At 38.8% G+C, this 26,368-nt stretch overlaps 1 protein-coding gene across 1 annotated transcript in view; it reads left to right on the top strand.

Annotated features, from left to right (window-relative positions):
* The window catches only part of PIGN (phosphatidylinositol glycan anchor biosynthesis class N), a 109,481-nt gene extending 83,435 nt beyond the window's left edge, over positions 1-26,046 (top strand). Inside the window, exons 28-29 of the mRNA XM_082667745.1 lie at positions 820-872; positions 25,404-26,046. Of these exons, the coding sequence (XP_082523871.1) occupies positions 820-872; positions 25,404-25,527 (177 nt within the window). The 3' untranslated portion in view covers positions 25,528-26,046. The remainder of the gene's footprint in view (positions 1-819; positions 873-25,403) is intronic.
* The last annotated feature ends 322 nt before the right edge of the window (positions 26,047-26,368 follow it).

The raw sequence follows: 26,368 nt of genomic DNA, 5'->3' as shown, positions 1-26,368 counted from the left end.
TAGAGAGCCATGTGTGGTCTAAGTTCTGCTTACCTGACTGGCATTGTATCTCTCCTCTCCCTCCTTGTTTCCTCTACCCCAGCCTCACCTTGGACCTGCCAAGCTCTACCTGGACTCTTGATGTTTATAAGCGTTACTCCCTCTGTCAGAAACAAACTTCTCCCCGGATCTCTCCAACCTCCTCTTTCCTCTGACTCTTACTTGTCACTTAGATTTTTAGACTTTTTATTGGGACAACCTTCCCTTATTACCCCAGTTGGGGTGTGTGCCCCTTTCTTTGTGCTCCTGTACTTGCCTGTATTTCCAATCATAACACTCATCACACACACACACACACACACACACACACACACACACACACACACACACGCCTGATAAATTGACTGAATCAGTCACTAGATTATAAATCTCCTGAAAGAGAGTTTATCTCCAGGACCTAGCACAATGATTAGCACATAGTAGGCGATCAGTAAATGTTTGCTGATGAGTAGATGATACGGCTTCCTTTCACTGCAGTCTTTGGTATTATCGATACTTAGTGTCTTTTATGAAAGTTGGCTGGGTTTTCTTCTAGTTATTCAAGATGTCACTTTTGTGCTTATATGATTGAATGGCAATGCTGTTTGTGGCTTTTAAGCTATTGCTCATTTTAGTCCAAGCAAAAATTTCAATAAAGGGCGAATTCTTATTGATTCCAGTCAGATAGTGGTTCTGAGGGGTCAGAAATCTGAAGGACATAATCCTAAAACAAAGTTGCTTTTAGGCTGAATCTATATAGCCTTTGTTTTTAATGAAGCCATATTTTGTTTTATTTGACAGCATTTTTTCTTCTTGATCAAAGATTATGGCAGCTGGCTTGATATTGGAACAAGGTATAGTATATATTCACATAGAATTCTTCAGAGTGCAGTGAAAAATAGTAACTTGGTATCTTAGTATAGAAGATTTCAATTTGATTTTTGAAGTAAGCATAGCAAGTAGCAATTATTTTAAACCTCTGGAGGTGAGACAGGTCCCTCCAGTTCTTGGCATTAACACATTATCAGGTGTTTCCTTGGGATGATGTGGGGACAGATGTTAAGTCTGAAAGAAATGCAGAACAGCAGGAAGGTACAAGGAAAACTGCTTGAATCTGGGGTAGATCACTCCAGTGTCTGTGTTCTCATAATCTCTCAATCTCTCTCAAGAACAATGAAGCTATTCAAGTTGCAGTGTGAATTTTCTGTGGCAGTTTACATTTCATGTAATCATCATATGCCTCCTAGAATCTTCAATATGGGAACATGTTAACATGTGATACCTATAACATTGTGTTTTAAAGTATAATCTGAACAAAATGTCAGTTTCCTGTTTATTGTGATTTGAACGTCAACGATTGCCATAATCTGTTAAATTTCTTCTCTTTGAGGGGAAGAAAGCAAGGTTGATCCTTTTGCCTTTTTGTTTTCAAATGCATTCAAAGATAGAATACATTCTTATAGACTAATTTTATTTCCTTTAGTCAGTATTTGTTCAGCCAGGAATTGTGTAGGTTTGGGTGAGGTACTCGATTACAAGTCCTCTCCTCTGTTCCTACCTCTTAGGCAGCTCAGGCTTGTACCGCCTTGTTATTTATATAGAGGTCTGTCTCCCTTGATAGTCAGCTGATTTGACTCTCTTTCATTCCTTGTGTGCTAGGCACAAAGAGGGTACTCCACAGGTCGTTAATTTTGTTTTCATTAGTCTCTTAAGTTTGAAGCTTAGGGAAAGTTTTAATGTGTCCTTCTCACCAGCCCTCTGATCCCAAAGTGTCCAGGCAGGTAGTAGGTCATGGTATGGGCTTTAAGCCAGAGCTCCTGGGATTGATCTATTTCTGCCACTTTTTAGCTGTAAGACTGACAGCAAGTGACTTAACGTCTCTAATCTCTCTCTGTCTCTTGTCGTTTTGAATGAATTAATCCATCTAAAGCGTTTAGCACAGTGCCTGGCATCAAATAAGCTCCAATAAATGGAAACTATTATTATGTTTTTATCCTTCATAGTGTTTCTTGTATTTGAGATACCTCTCCTTATTATCTCCATAATTTGATTAATTTATTTTCATTTTAAACATAGGTCAGAATTTTGTTTGGAAAATATTCTGACAAAATATAGCATTATTACATATGAGACGTTTTATTTTATTCTTAATTGTAGCAAAATATACATAATATAAAATTTACCATCTTAACCCTTTTCAAGTGTAGAATTCAGTGGCATTAAGGACATTCACATTGTTGTACAACTATCATTATCATTCCATCTCCATAATGGTTTTCATCTTGCAAAAAACTCCTCATTCCCCATCTCCACCAGCCCTGGCAACCAACATTTTAATTTCTGTTTCTATGTATTTGACTACTCTAGGATAGCTCACATAAATTAAATTGTACGGTATTTGCCCTTTTGTGACTGAATTATTTCACTTAGCATGATATATTCAAGGTTTATCCATGTTATAGCATGTGTCAGAATTTCCTTCCTTTTGAAGGCTGTATAATATTCTATTGTGTACAGACCACATTTTGTTTACCCATTCATCCATCAGTGGACACTTGAGTTGTTTCCCCCTTTTGGCTATTGTGAATAATGCTGCTATAATATGGGTTTGAGACTTTTTGATGGGAGAAATTTATATTGGTTTTGGCTCTAAAGAGATGTGAAGGAATGAAGAGGATATAATTCTCACATGAAGATGTGCATCATTAATTTCTACATAGCATCATTAATTTATATTACACAAATCAAGGATTTGATTTTCTCTGATTCGCTTGAGATTTATCTTTACTTGGCAGATTTTTTTCTTCAAAGTACGAATTTCACTGTTATTACCAGTAATAACATGCATAAAACACAAAGCATTTTTAAATATCCATGATCTCAATTCAACAGGGCAAATATTTATTGATCACCCGCTATGCACCAGGTGAATTTCTGGGGATGAAAAGCACATTCTCAGGCTCTCAGGGAGCTTAAGGTTGGAGGAGGAAACAGACTCATGAGCAGACAATATGGTGCAGTGTGAGAATTTCTAGAATAGTCTCTTGGGTGCTGTGGGGACATTAGTCAGGGCACCTACCTCAGCCTTGCAGGGTAAGGGAAGGCTTGTCAGGAGAGGGACTGTTTAGACACTGCAAGAGTAGCATTTAGAAGAGCGCATTGGGTCACAAGATCTAGGGAGAATGTGTAGCATAAATAAACGCAAAGATCTAATGGCACCTTAAGGAACCACTGATATTTATGGGTAGAGAACAGGAGGTGTGGCAATGAGGCTGAAAGAAGTGGCCAGAAAGGCAGGAGGAAACCAGGTGAGAGTAGTGTGGTGGAAATCAAAAGAACATTCAGGAAGGAGGGAGGTTATTGAGATGTTACAGAGAGAGTAAGTAGGAAAAGACATAAAGACATGCATTGGATTAAACAGTGGGTCATTGATGAGCTTGGCCAGGGACGGTTCAGGGGTAAGATTTAATATTAGACGTCTGCACTGAATCAAATCCATTGATTTCTGGGTGAGGACCACAGACCAAAGATAATCATTTTTCTCCTCTCTACCAAGTCTTCAATAAAATAACAAACCCAGCAAAAGTGAAGAGAATAGAAAAATGACCATCAGCAAATGCAAGTTCAACAAATTCCTAGAAGATGGATAATCCAAGAGAGGAATCAGCAGCCCAGAATCTATCAACAAGTGCTGCCAAAGGAACAGAAAAGCCCAGAGGCTCCAGACTCAGTCGGACAGTAATATGGAGCTCAGGAGTGAGGAAGGGGATTAACTGCATGTCTCTCAGTCCAGTGATGGTACCAGTGGGCTCTCCATGGCCTCTTTCCTCCTTCCTTCATCCCCACGTAGGAAGTACTACTTTCTGCATTTTACTCCCAGGGAAAAACCTGGAAAGAGGCTGAGGAGATGTGAAGAATTTCACTGCTGTGACACATGTGCTTCTACCTCATAGAAAACCTGTCCTCCACTCTAGCATTCATAGCTTCCTTCCACCCCAGCCCAAAGGGCAGAGGCAGGCACCCCTCCTGCTAATCCTGAAACATGACATAGCAATTTTTATTACATACCCACAACTTACTGGCAACTATCCTATATGTGAGTTAGACCTAGAGGAAACCAAGACTTTCTTAAAAACTTAACACTACCCTCTGATTGCTATTCTGAATAGAATAGCAATTCTATTCCTAGATACCTACCCAAGAGAAGGAAAAAATATGTACTCAGAAGACTTGTACAGGAATTTTCATAGTAGCTTTATTAATAATAACCAAAATCTGGAAACAACCCAGATGTTTATCAGCACTTGAATGGATAAACAAATTATGCTATATCCATAAAATGGAAAACTACTTATTAATAAAAAAATGAACAACTGATGAACCCAAATACATGGAGGAATCTTAAAATTTTTTTAATGAGTAAAAGAAACCAGGTGCATTAAGAGTACATATTGTATTATTCCATTTATGTAAAATTCTAGAACAGACAGAATTAATCTATAGTCACAGAAAGCTGATCAATTGTTGTCTGGGCCTGGGAATTAGGGTAAGCGTGCCTATAAATGGGCATGTGGAAACTTTTGGACTGATGGAAGTGTTCTACGTCTTGACTGTGATGATGGTTACATGGGTGAATCATTTGACAATACTCATTTAACCGGATACTTAAAATGGTTCCATTTTCTTTTTTTCTTTTTTTTTGGTTCCGTTTTCTTATATATAAATTATACTTCAAAGTTGATTCATAAGGAAAAATAGAAGAACTAAAATAACTACCTAAAATTGACATGAGTAGGGTATAGTATAAGTTAGCCAAATCCTCCTCTTGCCTAGCAGAGACTTAATAAATGATGTTGTAAATTGATGCATCAATAAACAGCAATGTAAAGATACTAATTCATGTCAAGGAGGTAACCACCAGAAGGTCTAAAAAGGGAAGCAGTTAGAGTAGTTGCTTGAGAAGTGGGTAAGAAAGAATGAGGGGTATTACTTTTCATTGTAAGCCTTTCTCCCTTATTTTGCTTTTTTAATGCTGTGTGTATGACTCAGATAAAAATTAAAGGGAAGCCCTGAACCAAGATGGCAGAGTAGAAGGACATGCTCTCACTCACTCTGTGAGAGCACCAGAATCACAACTAGCTTCTGGACAATCATCGACAGGAAGACACTGGAACTCACCAAAAAAAGATACTCCACATCTAAAGACAAAGGAGAAGCAACAATGAGATGGTAGGAGGGGCGCAATCACAGTAAAATCAAATCCCATAACTGCTGGGCGGGTGACTCACAGACTGGAGAACACTTATACCACAGAAGTCAACCCACTGGAGTGAAGGTTCTGAGCCCCACATCAGGCTTCCTAACCTGGGGGTCCATCAACAGGAGGAGGAATTCCTAGAGAATCAGACTTTGAAGGCTAGAGGGATTTGATTGCAAGACTTTGACAGGACTGGGGGAAACAGAGACTCCACTCTTGGAGGGCACACACAAAATAGTGTGCACATCGGGACCCAGGGGAAGGAGCAGTGAACCCAGGGGAGACTGAACCAGCCTACCTGCTAGTGTTTGAGGGTCTCCTGCAGAGATGGGGGGTGGCTGTGGCTCACTGTGGGGACAAGGACACTGGCAGCAGAAATTCTGGGAAGTGCTCCTTGGCGTGAGCCCTCCCAGAGTCTGTAATTAGCCCCACCAAAGAGCCCAGGTAGGCTCAAGTGTTGGGCTGCCTCAGGCCAAACAACCAACAGGGAAGGAACCCAGCCCCACCCATCAGCAGACAAGCAGATTAAAGTTTTACTGAGCTCTGCCCACCAGAGCAAAAGTCAGCTCTACCCACCACCAGTCCCTCCCATCAGGAAACTTGCAGAAGCCTCTTAGATAGCCTTATACACCAGAGGGCAGACAGAAGAAGCAAGAAGAACTACATTCCTGCAGCCTGTGGAACAAAAACCACATTCACAGAAAGATAGACAAGATGAAAAGGCAGAGGGCTATGTACCAGATGAAGGAACAACATAAAACCCCAGAAAAACAACTAAATGAAGTGGAGCTAGGCAACCTTCCAGAAAAAGAATTCAGAATAATGATAATGAAGATGATCCAGGACCTCAGAAAAAGAATGGAGGCAAAGATTGAGAAGATGCAAGAAATGTTTAACAAAGACCTAGAAGAATTAAAGACAAACAAAGATGAACAATACAGTAACTGAAATGAAAACTACACTAGAAGGAATCAATAGCACAATAACTGAGGCAGAAGAATGGATAAGTGACCTGGAAGACAGAATGGTGGAATTCACTGCTGCGAAACAGAATAAAGAAAAAAGAATGAAAAGACATGACAGCCTAAGAGACCTCTGGGACAACATTAAACCCAACAGCATTCGCATTATAGGGGTCCCAGAAGGAGAAGAGAGAGAGAAAGGACCAGAGGAAATATTTGAAGAGATTATAGTCAAAAACTTCCCTATCATTGGAAAGGAAATAGCCACCCAAGTCCAGGAAGCACAGCGAGTCCCATACAGGATAAACCCAAGGAGAAACACGCCGAGACACATAATAATCAAACTGGCAAAAATTAAAGACAAAGAAAAATTATTGAAAGCAGCAAGGGGAAAATGACAAATAACATACAAAGGAACTCCCATAAGGTTAACAGCTGATTTCTCAGCAGAAACTCTACAAGCCCGAAGGGAGTGGCATGATATACTTAAAGTGATGAAAGGGAAGAAGCTACAACCAAGATTACTCTACCCAGCAAGGATCTCATTCAGATTCGATGGAGAAATTAAAACCTTTACAGACAAGCAGAAGCTAAGAGAATTCAGCACCACCAAACCAGCACTACAACAAATGCTAAAGGAACTTCTCTAAGTGGGAGACACAAGAGAAGAAAAGAACCTACAAAAACAAACCCAAAACAATTAAGAAAGTGGTCATAGGAACATACATATCAATAATTGCCTTAAACGTGAATGGATTAAATGCTCCAACCAAAAGACACAGGCCTGCTGAATGGATACAAAAACAAGACCCATACATATGCTGTCTACAAGAGACCCACTTCAGACCTATAGACACATACAGACTGAAAGTGAGGGGATGGAAAAAGATATTCCATGTAAATGGAAATCAAAAGAAAGCTGGAGTAGCAATGCTCATATCAGATAAAATAGACTTTAAAATAAAGAATATTACAGGAGACAAGGAGGGACACTACATAATGATCAAGGGATCAATCCAAGAAGAAGATATAACAATTATAAATATATATGCATCCAACATAGGAGCACCTCAATACATAAAGCAACTGCTAACAGCTATAAAAGAGGAAATAGACAGTAACACAATAATAGTGGGGGACTTTAACACCTCACTTACACCAATGGACAGATCATCCAAAATGAAAATAAATAAGGAAACACAAGCTTTAAATGACACAACAGACCAGAGAGATTTAATTGATATTTATAAGACATTCCATCCAAAAACAGCAGATTACACTTTCTTCTCAAGTGTGCATGGAACATTCTCCAGGATACATCACATCTTGGGTCACAAATCAAGCCTTGGTAAATTTAAGAAAATTGAAATCATATCAAGCATCTTTTCTGACCACAATGCTATGAGATTAGAAATGAATTACAGGGGAAAATACGTAAAAAACACAAACACATGGAGGCTAAACAATATGTTACTAAATAACCAAGAGATCACTGAAGAAATCAAAGAGGAAATCAAAAAACACCTAGAGACAAATGACAATGAAAACATGATGATCCAAAACCAATGGGATGCAGCAAAAGCAGTTCTAAGAGGGAAGTTTATAGCTATACAAGCCTACCTCAAGAATCAAGAAAAATCTCAAATAAACAATCTAACCTTACACCTAAAGCAATTAGAGAAAGAAGAACAAAGAAAACCCAAAGTTAGCAGAAGGAAAGATATCATAAAGATCAGAGCAGAAATAAATAGAAACAAAGAAAACAGTAGCAAAGATCAATAAAACTAAAAGCTGGTTCTTTGAGAAGATAAACAAAATTGATAAACCATTAGCCAGACTCATCAAGAAAACAAGGGAGAGGACTCAAATCAATAAAATTAGAAATGAAAAAGGAGTAGTTACAACAGACATCACAGAAATACAAAGCATCCTAAGAGACTACTACAAGCAACTCTATGACAATAAAATGGACAACCTGGAAGAAATGGACAAATCTTTAGAAAGGTATACCTTCCAAGACTGAACCAGGAAGAAATAGAAAATATGAACAGACCATTCACAAGTAATGAAATTGAAACTGTGATTAAAAATCTTTCAAAAACAAAAGTCCAGGACCAGATGGCTTCACAGGTGAATTCTATCAAACATTTAGAGAAGAGCTAACACCCATCCTTCTCAAACTCTTCCAAAAAATTGCGGAGGAAGGAACATTCCCTATCTCACTCTATGAGGCCATCATCACCCTGATACCAAAACCAGACAAAGGTACTACAAAAAAATGAAAATTACAGACCAATATCACTGATGAATATAGATGCAGAAATCCTCAACAAAACACTAGCAAACAGAATCCAACAACACATTAAAAGGATCATACACCATGATCAAGTGGGATTAATCCCAGGGATGCAAGGATTCTTCAATATACGCAAATCAATCAATGTGATTCACCATATTAACAAATTGAAGAAGAAAAACCATATGATCATCTCAATAGATGCAGAAAAAGCTTTTGGCAAAATTCAACACCCATTTATGATAAAAACTCTTCAGAAAGTGGGCATAGAGGGAACCTACCTCAACATAATAAAGGCCATATACGACAAACCCATAGCAAACATCACTCTCAGTGCTGAAAAACTGAAAGCATTTCCTCTAAGATCAGGAGCAAGACAAGGATGTCTACTCTCACCACTATTATTCAACATAGTTTTGGAAGTCCTAGCCATGGCAATCAGAGAAGAAGAAGAAATTAAAGGAATACAAATTGGAAAAGAAGAAGTAAAAGTGTCACTGTTTGCAGATGACATGATACTATACATGGAGAATCCTAAAGATGCCACCAGAAAACTACTAGAGCTAATCAATGAATTTGGTAAAGATGCAGGATACAAAATTAATGCACAGAAATCTCTTGCATTCCTATACACTAATGATGAAAAATGTGAAAGAGAAATTAAGGAAACACTCCCATTTACATTGCAATGAAAAGAATAAAATACCTAGGAATAAATCTACCTAGGGAGACAAAAGACCTGTATGCAGAAAACTATAAGACACTGATGAAAGAAATTAAAGATGATACCAACAGATGGAAAGATATACCATGTTCTTGGATTGGAAGAATCAATATTGTGAAAATGACTCTACTACCCAAAGCAATCTACAGATTCAATGCAATCCCTATCAAATTACCAAAGGCAGTTTTTATGGAACTAGAACAAAAAATCTTAAAATTTGTATGGAAACACAAAAGACCCCAAATAGCCGGAGCAGTCTTGAGGGAAAAAAAGGAGCTGGAGGAATCAGTCTCCCTGACTTCAGACTATACTGCAGAGCTACAGTAATCAAGACAATATAGTACTGTCACAAAAACATAGATCAATGGGACAATGGGACAAGATAGAAAGCCCAGAGATAAACCCACGCACCTATGGTCAACTAATCTATGACAAAGGAGGCAAGAATATACAATGGAGAATAGACAGCCTCTTCAATAAGTGGTGCTGGGAAAACTGGAGAGCTACATGTTTAAGAATGAAATTAGAATGCTCCCTAACACCATACACAAAAATAAACTCAAAATGGATTAGAGACCTAAATGTAAGACCGGACACTATAAAACTCTTAGAGGAAAACATAGGAAGAACACTCTTTGATATAAATCACAGCAAGATCTTTTTTGATCCACCTCCTAGAGTAATGGAAATAAAAACAAAAATAAACAAATGGGACCTAATGAAACTTCAAAGCTTTTGCACAGAAAAGGAAACCATAAACAAGACGAAAAGACAACCCTCAGAATGGGAGAAAATATTTGCAAATGAATCAACGGACAAAGGATTAATCTCCAAAATATATAAACAGCTCATGCAGCTCAATATTAAAAAAACAAACAACCCAATCCAAAAATGGGCAGAAGATCTGAATAGACATTTCTCCAAAGAAGACATACAGATGGCCAAGAAGCACATGAAAATCTGCTCAACATCACTAATTATTAGAGAAATGCAAATCAAAACTACAATGAGGTATCTCCTCACACCAGTTAGAAATGGCGTCATCAGAAAATCTACAAACAACAAATGCTGGAGAGGGTGTGGAGAAAAGGGAACCCTCTTGCACTGTTGCTGGAAATGTAAATTGATACAGCCACTATGGAGAACAGTATGGAGGTTCCTTAAAAACTAAAAATAGAATTACCATATGATCCAGCAATCCCACTACTGGGCATATACCCAGAGATAACCATAATTCAAAAAGACACATGCACCCCAATGTTCATTGCAGCTCTATTTACAATAGCCAGGTCATGGAAGCAACCTAAATGCCCATCAACAGACAAATAGATAAAGAAGATGTGGTACATATATACAATGGAATATTACTCAGCCGTAAAAAGGAATGAAATTGGGTCATTTGTTGAGACGTGGATGGATCTAGAGACTGTCATACAGAGTGAAGTAAATCAGAAAGAGAAAAACAAATGTCGTATATTAATGCATATTTGTGGAACCTAGAAAAATAGGACAGATGAACCTGTTTGCAGGGCAGAAATTGAGACACAGATGTAGAGAACAAACTTATGGACACCAAGGGGGGAAAGTGGTGGGGGAGTGGCAGTGGTGGTGTGATGAACTGGGAGATTGGGATTGACATGTATACACTGATGTGTATAAAATTGATGACTATTAAAAAATAGAAATAAAAATGAGGAAGAAGAAGAGAAACAGGGAATAAGTATATTGTTAATATACTGAAATAAGAACAACAAAAAAAAGGTTCCAATTAAAAAAAAAATTAAAGGGAAAGTCATAAATGAAATGGGAGGTCAGGAAGTAGAGTTTTAAGTCCAGACCACTCTTTCAAGCTTAATTGGAAAGGGAAGGAGAAATAGGGCAGTTATCACATGGGAATACCCTCACACCTCCTTTTGAGATTTTGTTATCATTTTGTTTCAGCCATGAGTGATGTGAGGAATGATATTATAGTTGGAAGGCATGAATGTCCCTAGATCTGGTTACCCTGTGTCAAAACTGGGGTCCAGCATTGGGGCTCAAATGTAGTAAGCCCATTCACAGAGTAGAGTAGTGACCCATCCCCGCAAGGTCAGAGCAAGGCGTTGCAACACAGAATCTCGTACCCAGCAGTTGTTTATTTGAGACATGGGCCCTGAGAGGCGTGATACAGGCAGTTCAGAGACCAGGGAATCCGTTTATATTTGTCAAAAGGCAAAACAAGACAGAAGCTCAAACTTGAGTTTGAGCTCAGGATGCCAAAGGCTTGCCCCGGTCACAGCTGTAGCACTAATAACCAACACTGGTATTGTGCCACCATGTTTACAGTATCTTCCAGCACATTATTTCATGTGATCTTTATCATAGCACTGTGAAGTACACATTATTTTCCACCACAGATATATTTACTGCCTCATTTTACAGTTGAGGATCCCGTGGCCCTAAGGAGAGTGCGACTTGCTCATGCCACAGGGCCTGTAAATGGCTGAGCAGGTCAGGGAGGCAGCACTTGGGCACCAGAGCTGTGTATTCCCACTGCCCTTAAGTGCCTCTACTTAGAATTCCCCAGAGTCTTTGTTTTGTAATTCTAATAACCTCTTTTTGAAAAGTGGCTCTGTGTCTAATCCCATGTTTGTGATTGTTGCAAAGGAACCATTCACTGCAAAGTTTTGAATAATATAAATCTAGGATTTACAGGAGAAAGAAATATTGATTAGGAGGGAATGAGCCAAGAGTAAGGGCATCTTAGGTCAGAAAAGTCCTTTTTTGTGCCAGAGGCCTTTGTTGAGTGTACAGAGCAGAGTTGTGTCCTCAAAGAGAAAATACTGAGAAGCAGGGAATGAGGCCGGTGGCAGCTTTCTGCTAGGGGAAGGCCGTCACGGGGCGTGCAGGCTGCCGACAGGCACCACAGACCCAAGCACACACTGCCAAACTGCACGGCTGGCAAAGTGGCATCTTATTTATGTCAGAAGATGGCAACAGATAGTCTCATACTGGTGGTTGAGAGAAAAACCTTGTGACATAAAGAAGACTCTTCCTAGGAGAGTTAAAAGATACGGTTAAAGAAACGCTGCAGTACTGTGATGCTTATGAAATTCTGAGGCTTTGTGTGTGCCCTAGAAGGACTTTTGCTAGGGCTACAGAGAGTCAAGGGCAAATTCAAGGACATAGTGATGAATCAAGATACCCATGAGCAAGGGCCTGATCAGAAATTTTCGTTAGCTGCGTCACCTTTGCTGACCTTGGTTACCTTATACTCAGGACTCCAGTAGAGGAGATTTCTTTTCAGCATTGGATCCCAGAATTCAGGACCTTTTCCCCCACTTACTGACTTACTTAGTCTTTCATGCTTTCACTCAACAAGTACCTATTGAGCAACAACTCTAAGCCTGTCTTTCTCATTACATTGTGCCCTCTTGTTCACATCCATCTCTTGTCAGTTCTTCACGGATCCCATTCCATTCAGCACTGTTGGCCCTGTTCCCTTTCTGTCATCTTCAGTCTTTCATCGAAAACTTAATTAGCAGAACGTTCCCCTCAACACCAACCCCTCAAATTACCTTTTCTTTGCTTCCTCTCTAGTAATATACTCTTTCATCAAAAAGAAGAAAAAGAAGGAAGAAAAAGAGAAAGGGAGCCGTGGGGAGGAGGCAGGGGAAAAGAGAGGGAGGGAAAGAGAGAGAAAGAGAAAGAATATCCTTTTTAGCATTTCATTTTCCACCTTCTGGCATCAACATCAGCCCTTGATCCACTCCTGAAGTCCTGTATCCTTCTTTGTCCACAAATTATTTTCTGTCTTTCCCAGTCTTTCATGTTGCTTGTTTAAAGATAGTCACCGTTTTTCTCTGGAAAATTCTGCAATGTCTTTCTTTAGAAATGTTAAACTGTTTTAAGGAATTTAATGCAATCATGTTTATCTCTCCTCCTTTCTGGGATCGCTAGAAGTTTCCAGAAACCTTTTGGAGGATTAGATTGTTTTGCCACAGAAAAAAACTTATACCCAAATCTGGGGAAAAGCCAGATTAAATTAAGCAGCAAATGAGTAAAGTTAAGGATTATTGAGAAAGGTATTAAATTGATATAATAATTAGTATTAAAATGTCATTTATTGCACACAGTGTATTAGGAGTTTTACATAGGTTATTTTGTTAGTTTTAATGACAATGATGTGAAGAAAATATAATTATTTCTACTTTACAGCAGAGGAAACTGGCTCTGAAAGACTTAATAACATGGAATACGTAGGTTTCAGTTTTTTGCATTGTATGTACATTTAATATATAGATCATTTCTTCAGGAAAAAGTATATAGTGAGCATTCACCATCCATGAAGCATCCCCAGGTGTTACCAAGGGCCCAAAGATGAATGGGATTGCCTCCTCAAAACTTGGTGATGCCCCACTGCTAGAGATAGATAACTCCTGCATCAGAGTTTTTCGTGGGGAATTCACGAAAAGGGGGAAGTTCTACTGTATAACTTATAAGGAATATTCCAGCCCTGGAAGGATATGACTCTGACACATGGCCCCTGCATTCAGGGTTGTAAGACAGAATAACTGTAATACGAGGCAGCATGTGCTTAAGCGTTATGTGAATACCGAATGGAGGCCGCTTCAATTCCGACTTCAATGACTGAGAAAACATTGCTCAAGGTCAGCATTTGAGCTGGGCCTTGAATGAAGGGTACAATTTCAGTTAGGGGACTTAGAGTATTTTCGGCGGACAGAATGGATATGAGCAAAGCATAGAGGTGAAAAAGCCCAATGCCTACTCATCTGGAGTGTGATAAATAAGCTGAATTTCAGAAACCTTAGGTTTTGGATAAACAAATTTCCAGAAAATAGCCTTTGGGAACCTTAACTTGGAGAACCTTGAATACAAAACTACAGTGTGCATTCTGTTGGCATATAAGTGAGCAGCCATGTACTTTGGTTCTACTGGAGCTTTAATATTTTAGATGTTATTTCCACAAGTGAATTATTGCCTAGGAGTTAGGAATCTTGACTGCCTTTTTTATACAAGTTCATTCCGTGGAGTGACAGGTGGGGTAGAATGTGCCTGGAAATGGAGGAACTAACTAAACCAGCACCATCAGGGTGATTAAGCATTATCCTTAAGTGCTCCTGGCATAACCTTAATGGTCAGGCTTCAATTCTCTTTTGATCCCTGAAGTTATTCTGTGCTTCCAGGCATAATTTTTTCCTGCTTCCTTCAAGGTCTGTCCCCCCAGACTTCAGTGATGTTACAGGGCCCGTTACCATGTCATAGTACTTTGCACTAAATCCAAATTGCCAACTTTGACAGTCTTTTTCCTTGATAATGTTTTTCTTTTCTTTAAAAAAATTATCGTAATATATACATTACAAAAAAACCACGTTAACCATTTTAAAGTGTACAGCTCAGTTTTATTAAATATATTCACATTGCTGTACAACTAATCTCCAGAACTTTTTCATCTTGCATAACTGAATCTCTGTACCCATTAAACAGCAGCTCCCTATTTTCCCTTCCCCTCAGCCCCTGGAATCCACTTTTCTACTTCCTGTCTCTATGAGTTTGGCTACTCTAGGTACCTCGTATAGGTGGAATCACACAATATTTGTCCTTTCATATCTGGCTAATTTCACTTAGGGTAATGTCCTGAAGGTTCATCCATGTTGTAGCATGTATCAGAATTTCCTTCCTTTTGAAGGCTGAATAATATTCCATTGTATGTATATATCACGTTTGTCTATCCATTCATCCATCAGTGGGCACATAGGTTGCTCCCACCTTTGGCTATTGTGAATAATGCTACTATAACATGGGTGTTCATTATCCATTCAAGTCCCTGCTGTCAGTTCTTTGAGATACACACCCAGAAATGAGATTGCTGGATCATATGGTAGTTCTGTTTTTAATCTTTTGAGGAATTGCCTTAATGTGTTTCATAGCAGTTGTGCCATTTTATTCCTACCAGTAGTGCAGAAGACGAATTTCTCCACATTCTCACCAATCCTTGTTTTCTTTTCTTTTTTTGATAGTAGCCACCCTGATGGGTGTGAAGTATATCTCATTGTAGTTTTGACTTGCATTTCCCTAATGGTTCGTGATGTTGAGCATTTTTCATGTGCTTGTTGGCTATTTGTATGTCTTCTTTGGCAAAATATCTGGTCAAGTCCTTTGCCCATTTTTCATTTGAGTTATTTGGTTTTTTATTGTTGAGTGTTGAGTCCTCATGGCTTTCCTTCATCTACCTGCCTCCTAACCTCCTTGCCTGTTCTTCCCATGGAACCAGGGTCAGATTGGGCTGTCCTGGACATTAACCCCTTATCAGATATATGATTTGCAAATATTTTCTCCCATTCTGTAGTTTGCTTTTTCACTCTGTTGATTATGTCCTTTGCACAGAAGTTTTAAATTTTGATATAGTCCAGTTTATCTATCTTTATTTTTGTTACTAAAAGAGGCTTTGACCCATTGCAAAACTTGAATTTAGTATCTAGTGTGATGTTCTTCTTGGCACGTGTGTGGTACCTCCAGGCCTCTTCCTTGCATTCCTTTACACAACCATCATGGGAAATAAAGTGTTCATCAGAGCACAAAATAATAGCAAAAAAGAGACTGCAGAGGCATAAAACAAACAATGAGCGTCATTCAAACCAAGGGAAACAGAATGGTGCATTAGCACTTGTAGGCTGTGAATGCATTAATGACCCCTCCCTCAGCAGCACTAGCCATGAGAAAAGGACATTAACCCCGTGGTTCAGTACTGTACTTCATTTATATTACATATTAAAATAGTATATAATTAATTAATGCTATACAGGGTAAAAACTGTGCTGTAGAAATATTTTGTGGTAATAGTATTTTTTTATAAAGGGAGCTGCCCTACACATACAGGGATCATATGTCCAGGTTTACCTGGAGCAGTCCTGGTTTATGCCTTTTGTCCCGGTGTAATCTTCACATCCTCATCTATACAACATTAAAAATCCGAAGTGGATGGGAAGAGAATAAAGGCGTAGCCAGGTAATAAGTTATGTTAAACCTCAGTTTAGCTCAGTCTTAATGCTTCATCATCACGAGTCTAACTCGCATAGGTAAAATGGGATGCTTGCTCTGAGAGACTTCAGATTTCGGAGCTCAGTTCTGTTCCTCAGGCTGAGAACATTGAACTATCCTACATAAATTACCCACATCCTCTCCCGGTCATTCCTGCTGAAATATCTCTTTGCTCTGCTCTGTTTGTCTTCTTTGTCTTTTATTGTGTTGTACAAAAGATGCCTACTTAAGAAAGGAAGATGATGGGGAGCGGGGAGGTGGAAGAGGTTGGGGTGCAGAGACAAAATGAAATCTGAGTTAGTGGAATTAAGCTTTCTAAGTGGAATTGCCCCAGTTGATGCTGCAAGGTGAGGTTTTCGTTGCTGCTGCTGCTCTTGTTAGTGAGTTAGAATTCTAAAATCTTTCCTTTGCATCCTGTATAGCAGTAATGGCATATAGTACCGCAGTGAACCATGTGATACAGGTCTAATGTGCAGAAGTGGTTCATGCATCTTCATAAGCATCTGATTGATTGCCAGGAAAAGGCTTGGATAGTGGGGGAAAATACACTTCAAGATCCAAAACTAAAGCACCATATAATAAGGTTCACCTTTCGAAACTTCATTATTCTACTTTTTCCTGCATTTTATTTGTGAGAATGTTGCTTTTAAGTTTTGGCTTTCTAATTATTCCTATGTGGATATACATTTGAAAAGCTGAGCAGTTCCTTGTCATGTTGCAGATATTATTAAACTTACTGTCATAATTTCCTTAATGGGAACCAGGGTTATTTGAATTGTGCTCCTGCAGTGGTTTCCCTTTGTGACAAATTTTATTTCCAAACTCCTTTGTATTAGTAATACAGTTAATAACTTCAGCCATTCCATGCTTATTATTCACAGGAATGGAATGTTGTCCTTTTGTCCTTTTTATTGCTTTATAAATTTTATTGCTTTATAAATACATAAATGGTGAGAACCTGTCCTAGAATTTGAGAGAGGACTACGGGCTAATGACCCCCATGAATGCAGTCTGACATGTATCTGTAATGTATGTAGTGCCGTCGTGGGGACTACAGTGGGTTTTCAAAATAGGTTGGAGAGATTCCTCAGCTATGAGTTTCAGGTTAATAAATAAGAGTGTCTTTAAAAATAAAGATTGCATTGCTAGGGCATAAGACAGGATATCTGTTTGTAAGTGTAGTCCAATATGTTCAAAATGCATCTTTGGAGCAGATTTTACCAGACTTTAATGGAAACTGTTAAAGGAATATACTCCAGTCAGTATGATCACCTGAAACCGTGGGTGTAATTTCAGTGGTTTTCTGGAGAACCTTGTGGCATCAGGTGTTTTTCTCAACAGCCATGTGAAAAATATCCTACCCAGGCCATGAAACTGGGCTGGGCCAACAGAGCTATAATTTAGCATTTTCTTCTTTTGATCGTTTACACAGTTTCTTCATTTATAGCAGGCCATAAACTTTACAGAGTATTGCCTTTTATATTCCATACTGAGAGAAGTGCATTTTTTAAACTAGAGAAAAAATTCCTTTGAGGGAATTTTCATAACTATAAAAAAATTAGATTTAAATTTATGTTCTGAATGTGTTTGATATGAGGTGAATAGTCATCATTGTCAGTTTGAACTTTAGTTTGATAGTGGTATTCATTTGGACTTTGTTTCCTACATGCATTATTGTTATACATTATTAAAATATAAATGACAACTAAAGTATCACTTCTATCTTTAGATATAGTGAAAACTTAAAATTAAGTCCAGTAATATTTTACTATCCTCCTAAATGTAATTAATAAGTGCCATAAAATATATTTACACTTGACAATGAATACTAAGCTTTATTAAAATCAGTGATTCTCAACCTGTTGCTTCCCCAGTACATCTGACAGATAGGACCTGCTTCTATTGCCCATTATCCTAATTGAGAAGTATAATCAACCTTTTATCACCCATTGTACACATTGAACAGGACTGCCTGGTGATTCTGTATGCCCCTCCACACACAGACCCTGTCCCTCTACCATCTCATATGTATACCTTTAGAATTACTGATTTAAATGCTGTCAAAATAGTCAAGGGAAGAGAGTGGGAACAGCAGAACTCATTGCAAGTAGAAATTTGATGTTCCTTTAACTCTGCTATGCTATGATGACACCAAGACTTGATTGATGGAAAATATAACAAACTGAATGCCTTAGACTCAGTGGCACGAAGATGATGAGCTTCACAACTGTTCCCTGCCAACGATGTTAGCTTAAATGAGCCAAGAGTCCATGATTTCAGGCCACTTCAGGCCAAGGAGATAGGTGATCTGTGGAATACCTTTTATAAATAGACTGTCACTAAATTTGAGGATGGGTCACCTACTTTCTGGTTTTACAAAACTACTTTGTTAAGAGATCAAGTCATATTTAATATTTTAAAGTTTTAAAAAACACCTAAAATTGATAGTAAAATTTAATGGAAAAAACATCTGCTAGAATATAATCTCTTCTTTTTTTTTTTACAGCTTTATTGAGGTATAATTTATATATCATAAAATTCATCCATTTTAAGGTTTTAAATGATTTAAATCACTTCCATGATTTTTCAGCAGATTTATGGAGTTGTGCAACCATCACCATAATCTAGTTTTTGAATATTTCCATCACTCAAAAAATTCTCCCGTGCCTAATTCAGTTCTATGCAATTCCCATACCTGGTCCCAGGAAACCACTACTCTGCTTTCTGTCTCTACAGATTTGCCTATTCCCTGGACATTTCAATAAATGGAATCATACGATATGTAGTCTTTCACATCTGTCTTCTTCCAGTTAGTGTGATGTTTTTGGCATTCCTTTGTATTGTAGCATGGATCAGTACTTTGTTCCCTTTCATTGCTGAATAGTGTTCCATTGTATGGATAGGCCACATTCTGTGTATTCGTTCTATAGTGTAACCTTTTACAGTCCTCATGGCTTTCCTTCATCTACCTGCCTCCTAACCTCCTTGCCTGGTCTTCCCATGGAACCAGGGTCAGATTGGGCTGTCCTGGATTTGATCCTTGAGGCTGGAGACTGGGCAGTTTGCACTCCGTCCCTCCTCTCACCTCTGACTCCGAACTCCAGTCCCTGGGTTGGGGAGTGAACCTTCTTATAACATGAAGAATTGTGACCATTATATCCAGCTTATTGGGTTGAGGATTTTTATCTCAGGAACCATTGCAGATTTTGAAATGTCCTGTGAGGAACAGAAATGGGAGAGAGTTGAAGATTTCTGTGATAATTATGAGCTTGGCCAAGAGTTCTATGTCATAATTTGTAAACATCACATAGATAGAAATGTATCACAAGCTCATTGTAGAAAATACAGAAAGCATGTAGAAAAAGTAAGAAGTCACACATAATTCAATGTCTCAGAGTTAACCTCTGTCCAACAGGTTGATGTATCTCCTTTTAGACTTAATTTATATGTAAACATATACAGGGTTTTTTTTTTTTAAGTTGGCTTTCTATGATAACCATTTCCTGATGTCATTACTTTTGAAAACATGAAGGTTATTGTGACGAGAAAGGTGTGAGGAGAAACATGGTAGGGAGAGAGTTCACAAAGACAGTTGATGTCACTTATGGCTTTGAAGGTCATTGTAAGGAATTAGGAATTTATTCCAAGTATAAGGCAAAGCATTAGACTCTTGAGCAGGGAAGTATTTGATACGCTTTACATTTGGAAACAACTCTTTGGCCAATACGGAGAACATACTCAGGGATTGAGAGAGGGAAGAGGAAGATTGGTTAATAGGCTCTTGCAGTATTCTAAACTAGAGATGATGACAGCTTCGACTAGGGCAGTGATTCAAAATGGTAACAAGAGGCTAGATTTACAAAGTATTCTGAAAGAGAGGTGAGTGGAAGTTGTTAATGGACTGGATGTGCTAGGAGAAGAAAAGGTGAGAATCAAGGGTGACTCCTAGGTTTTTTATCTTGAGTAAGTGAATGAACAGTAAAGCCATTTCCCGAGATGGAGAAGCCCCTCAGAAAAGTGAGGTTGATGAAGGAAGATTTGGGAAATTAAGAGCTGGGTTTTACATATCAAATTTAAAATGCCTTAAATTAGGATGGTGCCAGAGGAAGTCATGGGATCTTGGGAGAGTTTTTCTTTTATTTTTAGGATGAGAGAAATTACACATCTCCGTGGTGACAGCTTTGCTCGCTTTAGAGAAGGGGAAAATGTCGCTATGAGAGAGGGGGGGGATCACTGCAAAAGTAAAGTCCTTTTGTAGGAGAGTTGAAACAGGATCCAAAATAGAAGTGGAGGGGTTTGTTTTAGACAGGATCAGGTGCAGGAGGAAATATAGACAGATATGGGTGTTTTAGTAGGTTTGGGGCAAGAAGAGAAGTTCTCTCTTAGCTCTCAGTAAAGTTTTCTCAAATAAGCAAAGTCATCTCCTGAGAGGGGAGGAAGGTGATAGAACTTTGAGGAGAGAAGAAAGGACATTAAATGGTTTGATTTGGAGACAGAAAAATAATTCACAGGTGTGCAGTCAGAATTGAGGCATTCATGAGAACCAAATCTCATCTGTGCCCATAAAATTAAAGTGAGCCTAGCCAGAACAGTCATGAGTTTTTTGTGATGGTTCCTTTATCTTTAGTGTACGGTGCTTTCTGTTCCCTTCCCTGGTTCTGATTATTGATTCTAATGCCAGAATTACACTTATCTTTATGTTTTAATATCTCCTAGGGCTAGTTTTACTTCATTTTGGGAGAGACTCTTTGTTTCTTTAAATATTTTGGGATTTTGTCTTTTATCATTTAATTTTGATTATATGTCTATGACTTTTATTTTAGGGGAGTCTGATTTCAGTCCAGGCTAAATCTGCCAGGGTATATAAAACAAAAGAGGATTTTCTGATTTCTTTTAATTACAAATTACCATTTTTAATAATTTAACAAATATTGAAGGGCCCACAAGGCCTTGAATTGGACCTTAAAGATGAAATGGGGAGAGAAACAGGGACCATGGTCCCTGCCTCCAGGGACCTGACAGCCTAGGGCAGAGGTCAGCAATCTCTGACCCTTTAGCGCAAGCCAGCCCACCTGCTGTTTTTGTGTTGTCTGCAAGCTGCCAGTTGTTTTCAATTAAACATTTTGAGATAATTATGGGTTCACATGAGATTGTAAGAAATAATACAGAAATCCTGTACTGCCTTTACCCAGTTACCCCCAAGGGTAACTTCATGCAACAAAGCTATAGAACAACCAGGATATTGACGTTCATATTGTCAAGATACAGAACAGCTTCTATCAACACAGGATCCTTCGTGTTGCCCTTTTATTGGCAAAACCAGTTCCTTCCTGCTTCCATTCCTCCTTAACCCCTAGCAACCATTAATCTTTTTTTCATTTCTGTAGTTTTGTTATTTCATGAATGTGACATATGTGGAATTATACAGTATGTAACATTATGGGATTCGCTTTCTTTGCTCAGCATAATTCTCCGGTGATTCATCCAGGTTGTTGTGTGTTTCAGTAGTTCATTCCTTCTTATTTCGGAGTAGTATTCTGTAGTACGGATGTACCACAGTTTGTTTAGTCATTCACCCATTGAAGAACTTCGAGGTTATTTCCAGTTTGGGGCTATATGAATTAAGCCTCTAAGGATTCTTGTGAACATCAGTTTTTATTTCTTTGGGATAAATGTCCAGAAGTACACTTGCTGGGTCATATAGTAGTTGCACGTTTAGTTTCATAAGAAACTACCGAACTGTTTTTTGACTGACTGGAGTAGAAATCCAGGTTCCCCATTCAGCCTCCATTGATGCCCAAAGGGGTCTCCTCGTTATTACAGGGCAGGGGAAGGAATTACAGTTCCCCACTGGGCCTCCCCTGGTATTTCCGTGGTTAGGAAGGGCTGGAAGTCCTTATTGCTCCCCTACATGACCTCCACTAACATCACAGTGGGGAGGGGAATGGCCTTGTTAACTCTGGGCGGAGGTGAATGACTCTCCACTGGGCCTCGTCTGATACTACCCCAGTGAAGGGGGCCCTCATTACTGCTGGACGGGGGTGCAAGTCGAGGCTTCTCGCGTGGTCTCCACTGACACTGTCGGGCAGTGGGAATTGCTTGTCACTGCCAGGTTTGGGTGAAAGTACCAGCTTCCCTACTCAGTGTTCTCTCATGCCATGGGGGTTCAGGGTCAGGGATGGATGGGGGTTGGAGTACCTCATCAAAGCCTGGTGAGGGTGGAAGTGTAGGCTCCCCACTCGGCCTTTGCTGGAGCAGGTAGGAGCCGAACCACCCTTTTTTCTGTGGTTTCTGGCTGAAGTGGAACAGTTACTGTCTAAAAGTTTTCCATCTTTTGGGCCTGCCCCACTCCTTGTCTGTCCTTTGGCTAGAGAGTAGGCTTTTGTTATCATGTTGGGTTGTTTTGAGGGGGTTTGGGCTATGTCCATTGGCATTTCTGGTTTGTTCCATTTTGTTCCAGCAAAAAGAAAATCCAGGGAACTACCCACTGTGTCATTCCTTGGGTCCCAAGATCCTTAACCTGTGTGTATTCTATCCACTGTTCAGTCTTCTTACGTTTCTTTTATATACAATGCCCAGAGTTTTTGTTGTACTTGGCAGGAAGAATAGGGGAAAGTACACCTACTCCATCTCCAGGAAAAGGAAGATTTTCTGATTTTTTTTTTTAAAGCTTCTAGTTTTCTAACACCTCTGTGCTGTGATAAACTTGAATTGCCCCACTTTGGAAGATGTTTAAAGTAAGATCAGTCAACCAGTTACCAACTTAAGTGTGATAAAATTTCAGCATAACTCACATAATTTTGGTAACATAATCTTGTCTATTTTGGCATGAGTTGTTCAAGAGCATTCTGTTAAAATAAATATCTAGATAGTTTTATTCCCAGAAGGGCTTTGTAGAATGATAAAAATGTCTTATCATTGTTTTCATTTTTAAATAAATAATTATCAGTGATTTATTTCCTCTGTAGCTACTAAAGTTGGAAAGTAGCTTTGTAAAATCTACATAATTAAGTGGTAGATAAGAGCTATATCATATTCATTCAGGGTTAAAAAATATATACAAACACACATACACACAAACACATACACACATAAATTTAAGTAGAAGAAAATTCCAGGTCCAATATTCTATTACATTATTTTTACAGTGAAAATAAACAAACATTTCAAAACTCTTAACTTAATGTTAATATTTGGCTAGCAGTTAAAGATCTAATTTTATTGTTTTCTTTTTAGGTCAGGAGCCTACCCTAGTCCAGAACCAGATTTCTAACATAACTAGTTCTCATTCTTATTTTTTAATTAGCCAACTCTTCTATATCAAATTTACTTTACAAGATGAACCAGTGAACCTAGAGAAAGATTCTAAATAGGAATCAGTGCCTTTCCAAAGGAAATCCTATCAAACCATAAAGCTTTACAATTGGAGGTTCTTACTTAAAAGCTTATAACAATACCATAAATAAATAAATAAATAAATAAAAGCTGCATAGAGTAGAGGCCCTTCTTCCCTGGCCTTGAGGGGCCTTGCCTATGGAGCAGTTACCTGACAGCACAGTGAAGCTTTGCCTAGGTTGGCCTAGGGCCAGCAGTTTGACATTTTGGGGGGCTGCCCACCTACTGGACTGGAGTTATTGAGAAGGTGGGAGGGAGGCCTGCAGGCCGCTGTTCCCTTTCCCCTTAGTCTCCATGTCCCTCTCTGTGATCCGCCTGTTTTACATGCACCCAAAAGGCACCTTCCCAGATGCCCTAAGACAAGTTCCCTGGGGCTTGCCCTGGGGGCCATTCTTGGGAAGGGGCTTCTTTAACCCACACCAGGACTTCTGTTCGCTGGGGGTAGAGGAGAGGAAAGGGGAGAAAATATGACCTCCCTTCATCAAACCAGCTTGGTTACAGGCCTGCGGAACCTTGTTTTTTCTGCAACAAGAGAAAGCCTGCGCACAGGCTTTCTGCCTGCGCACATTTTACACAAGGGTGTAAAATGTGTGAATCTCTGATGAAGTTAGACAGTTAAACACAACTCTGATAGGCGTTGTGAATAAACTTGCCAGTCTGCACTGGAGCTTAGCTTGGGCAATGCTGTACTAGTACACTATAGGAAGCCTCTGCTTTGTTGCACATTTGTCAGATCTGTGTCCTAAATTTCTTTCCATATTTCCAAATTTATCATCAAGCCATGTACTATGTACTGTGTTTAAAAAGAAAAACTGAACATTTAATATTGCTGATAGATGGGAACTGGGATTGAGTAATTTTAAGCGTATTCTATCTTCTTCCAGAAGTCTTGGGGATAGTAGCTTTGACTCTGAGATTAATAGAGACATGTGTCCCTTTTCTTTTGTTTAGATTCTTTGACTAAAACTTTCACTTCACTGAATTTGAGTTTGGGTAACATTTTTCTTTCTTTGTGGCTGGTACTTTTGTCAAAGTACTTCTAACTTATGTCAAAACATGGGATGGCATGGTCTAAAACATCAGAATACTTAACTTGGGGACATCATGGGGAGTCTGTGGATATTATTCAGAGTATATAAGAATTAGAGGGGGGAAATTATCTTTATTTTTCTAAAAGCTAAATTTTAAAATTCAGTTTCTAATGGTGACAAAGACACAGGCACTACTAATATCAATCAGACATTTTCATACCATTATAGTTGTTGGAGCTATCTCAAAATATTATGTTCATCACTACTTCTACAACAAATTTGTTCTTTTTAACATATTGATATCTATTTCAAAATCATTGGTATCCTCTGTAATTCTGTGTATTTTATATACACAGTTGACCCTTGAACAACATGGGTTTGAACTGCATGGATCCACTTATTTGTGGATTCTTTTCAATAGTAAATGCTGCAATACTACAAGATCCGTGGTTGGTTGAATGCGAGGCTGCCAAACCATAGATACTTAGGAACCGTGGATGCTGAGGGCCAACTATAAAGTTATAAGCTGATTTTCGACTTCTCAGAGGGTCAGCACCCCTAATCCCTGAGTTGTTCAAGGATCAACTGTACATTTAGAAACGTTAGTTAGAGGAATCTTATGCTTTTCCTCTTATGTGTTCTCTCTGCCTGTAACATGTTTCTTTTTCTCCTTCTGTAGCATCAGCCACTACGTGATTGTCATGTCCATGACCATCTTTCTGGTGTTTCTCAATGGCCTGGCACAGATGCTCACAACAAAGAAACTCAAACTGTGTGGCAGACCCAAAAGCCACCTCACGTGATATTGCCAAAGCCATCATTCAGCATCCAGATCCTGGTTCTCATTCTCCTTGTCAACTAAAATCTTATCAAGGATTCATAAAGGAGATGGATATTAATGTATAACATACTCTGCTCATCTAAAGGAAATTATATGTGGAATTCTGAATTTATGGGTTATCTGGAATAAAGGAGCTTCCATTTTCTTTAGGTTTTGCATGAAGTCATGGTTACATCTGTGGAAAAGCAGAGTAAAGCATTCTACATTTTCATTTTTTCCTTTAGTTGGCAACTCCTCTCACTGATGTTTCAGAGCACCTGTAACAGTCTCTGGTCCCCAGCTGTACAGCTTCCTGTATTATATGCAGAGGAGAATGTGCTCCTGAGGGGGCAGTACTGATCACATCCAAAATCAATGCACTGGCTGAACACGAAGTAAATCACCAGGTGGCACCATAAATATTTATCAACTCTAAGCACTTGTTTTGCAAGTAGTTCTAACTACTAAACAACATTAGAAAGACAATCAGGATGTGTAGAAAAATGTTTGCAGGTGTTTTTCATTTTTCTTCAGTATTCAGCAATACTATTTTATGCTTTTTAGTGCTTTTTTAGTTTTCATAGTCAATCAGCTAGATGCAGGTTTTACCTTCACTTTTTTTTTTTTTCCATTTCTGGATTCTCATGGAATTTCTGGAGATAGAAAAGCAGAAAAAGCTTGTTATTTGTGTCTTGTCCGTGGGGGAAAAGATTTAAGTGATTAGTTTTTTTTGGTTTTTAAAAATATTATTTTATTTATTTATTTTTGGCTGCATTGGGTCTTCGTTGCTGTGCGCAGGCTTTCTCTTGTTGCAGAGCACGGGC

Source organism: Grampus griseus (assembly GCF_964374135.1).
Source record: "Grampus griseus genome assembly, chromosome: 12".
In the NCBI taxonomy this organism is placed as follows: Eukaryota; Metazoa; Chordata; class Mammalia; order Artiodactyla; family Delphinidae; genus Grampus; species Grampus griseus.
Note: the sequence above shows the minus strand (reverse complement) of the source record. Positions and strands in the feature narration are given on the sequence as shown.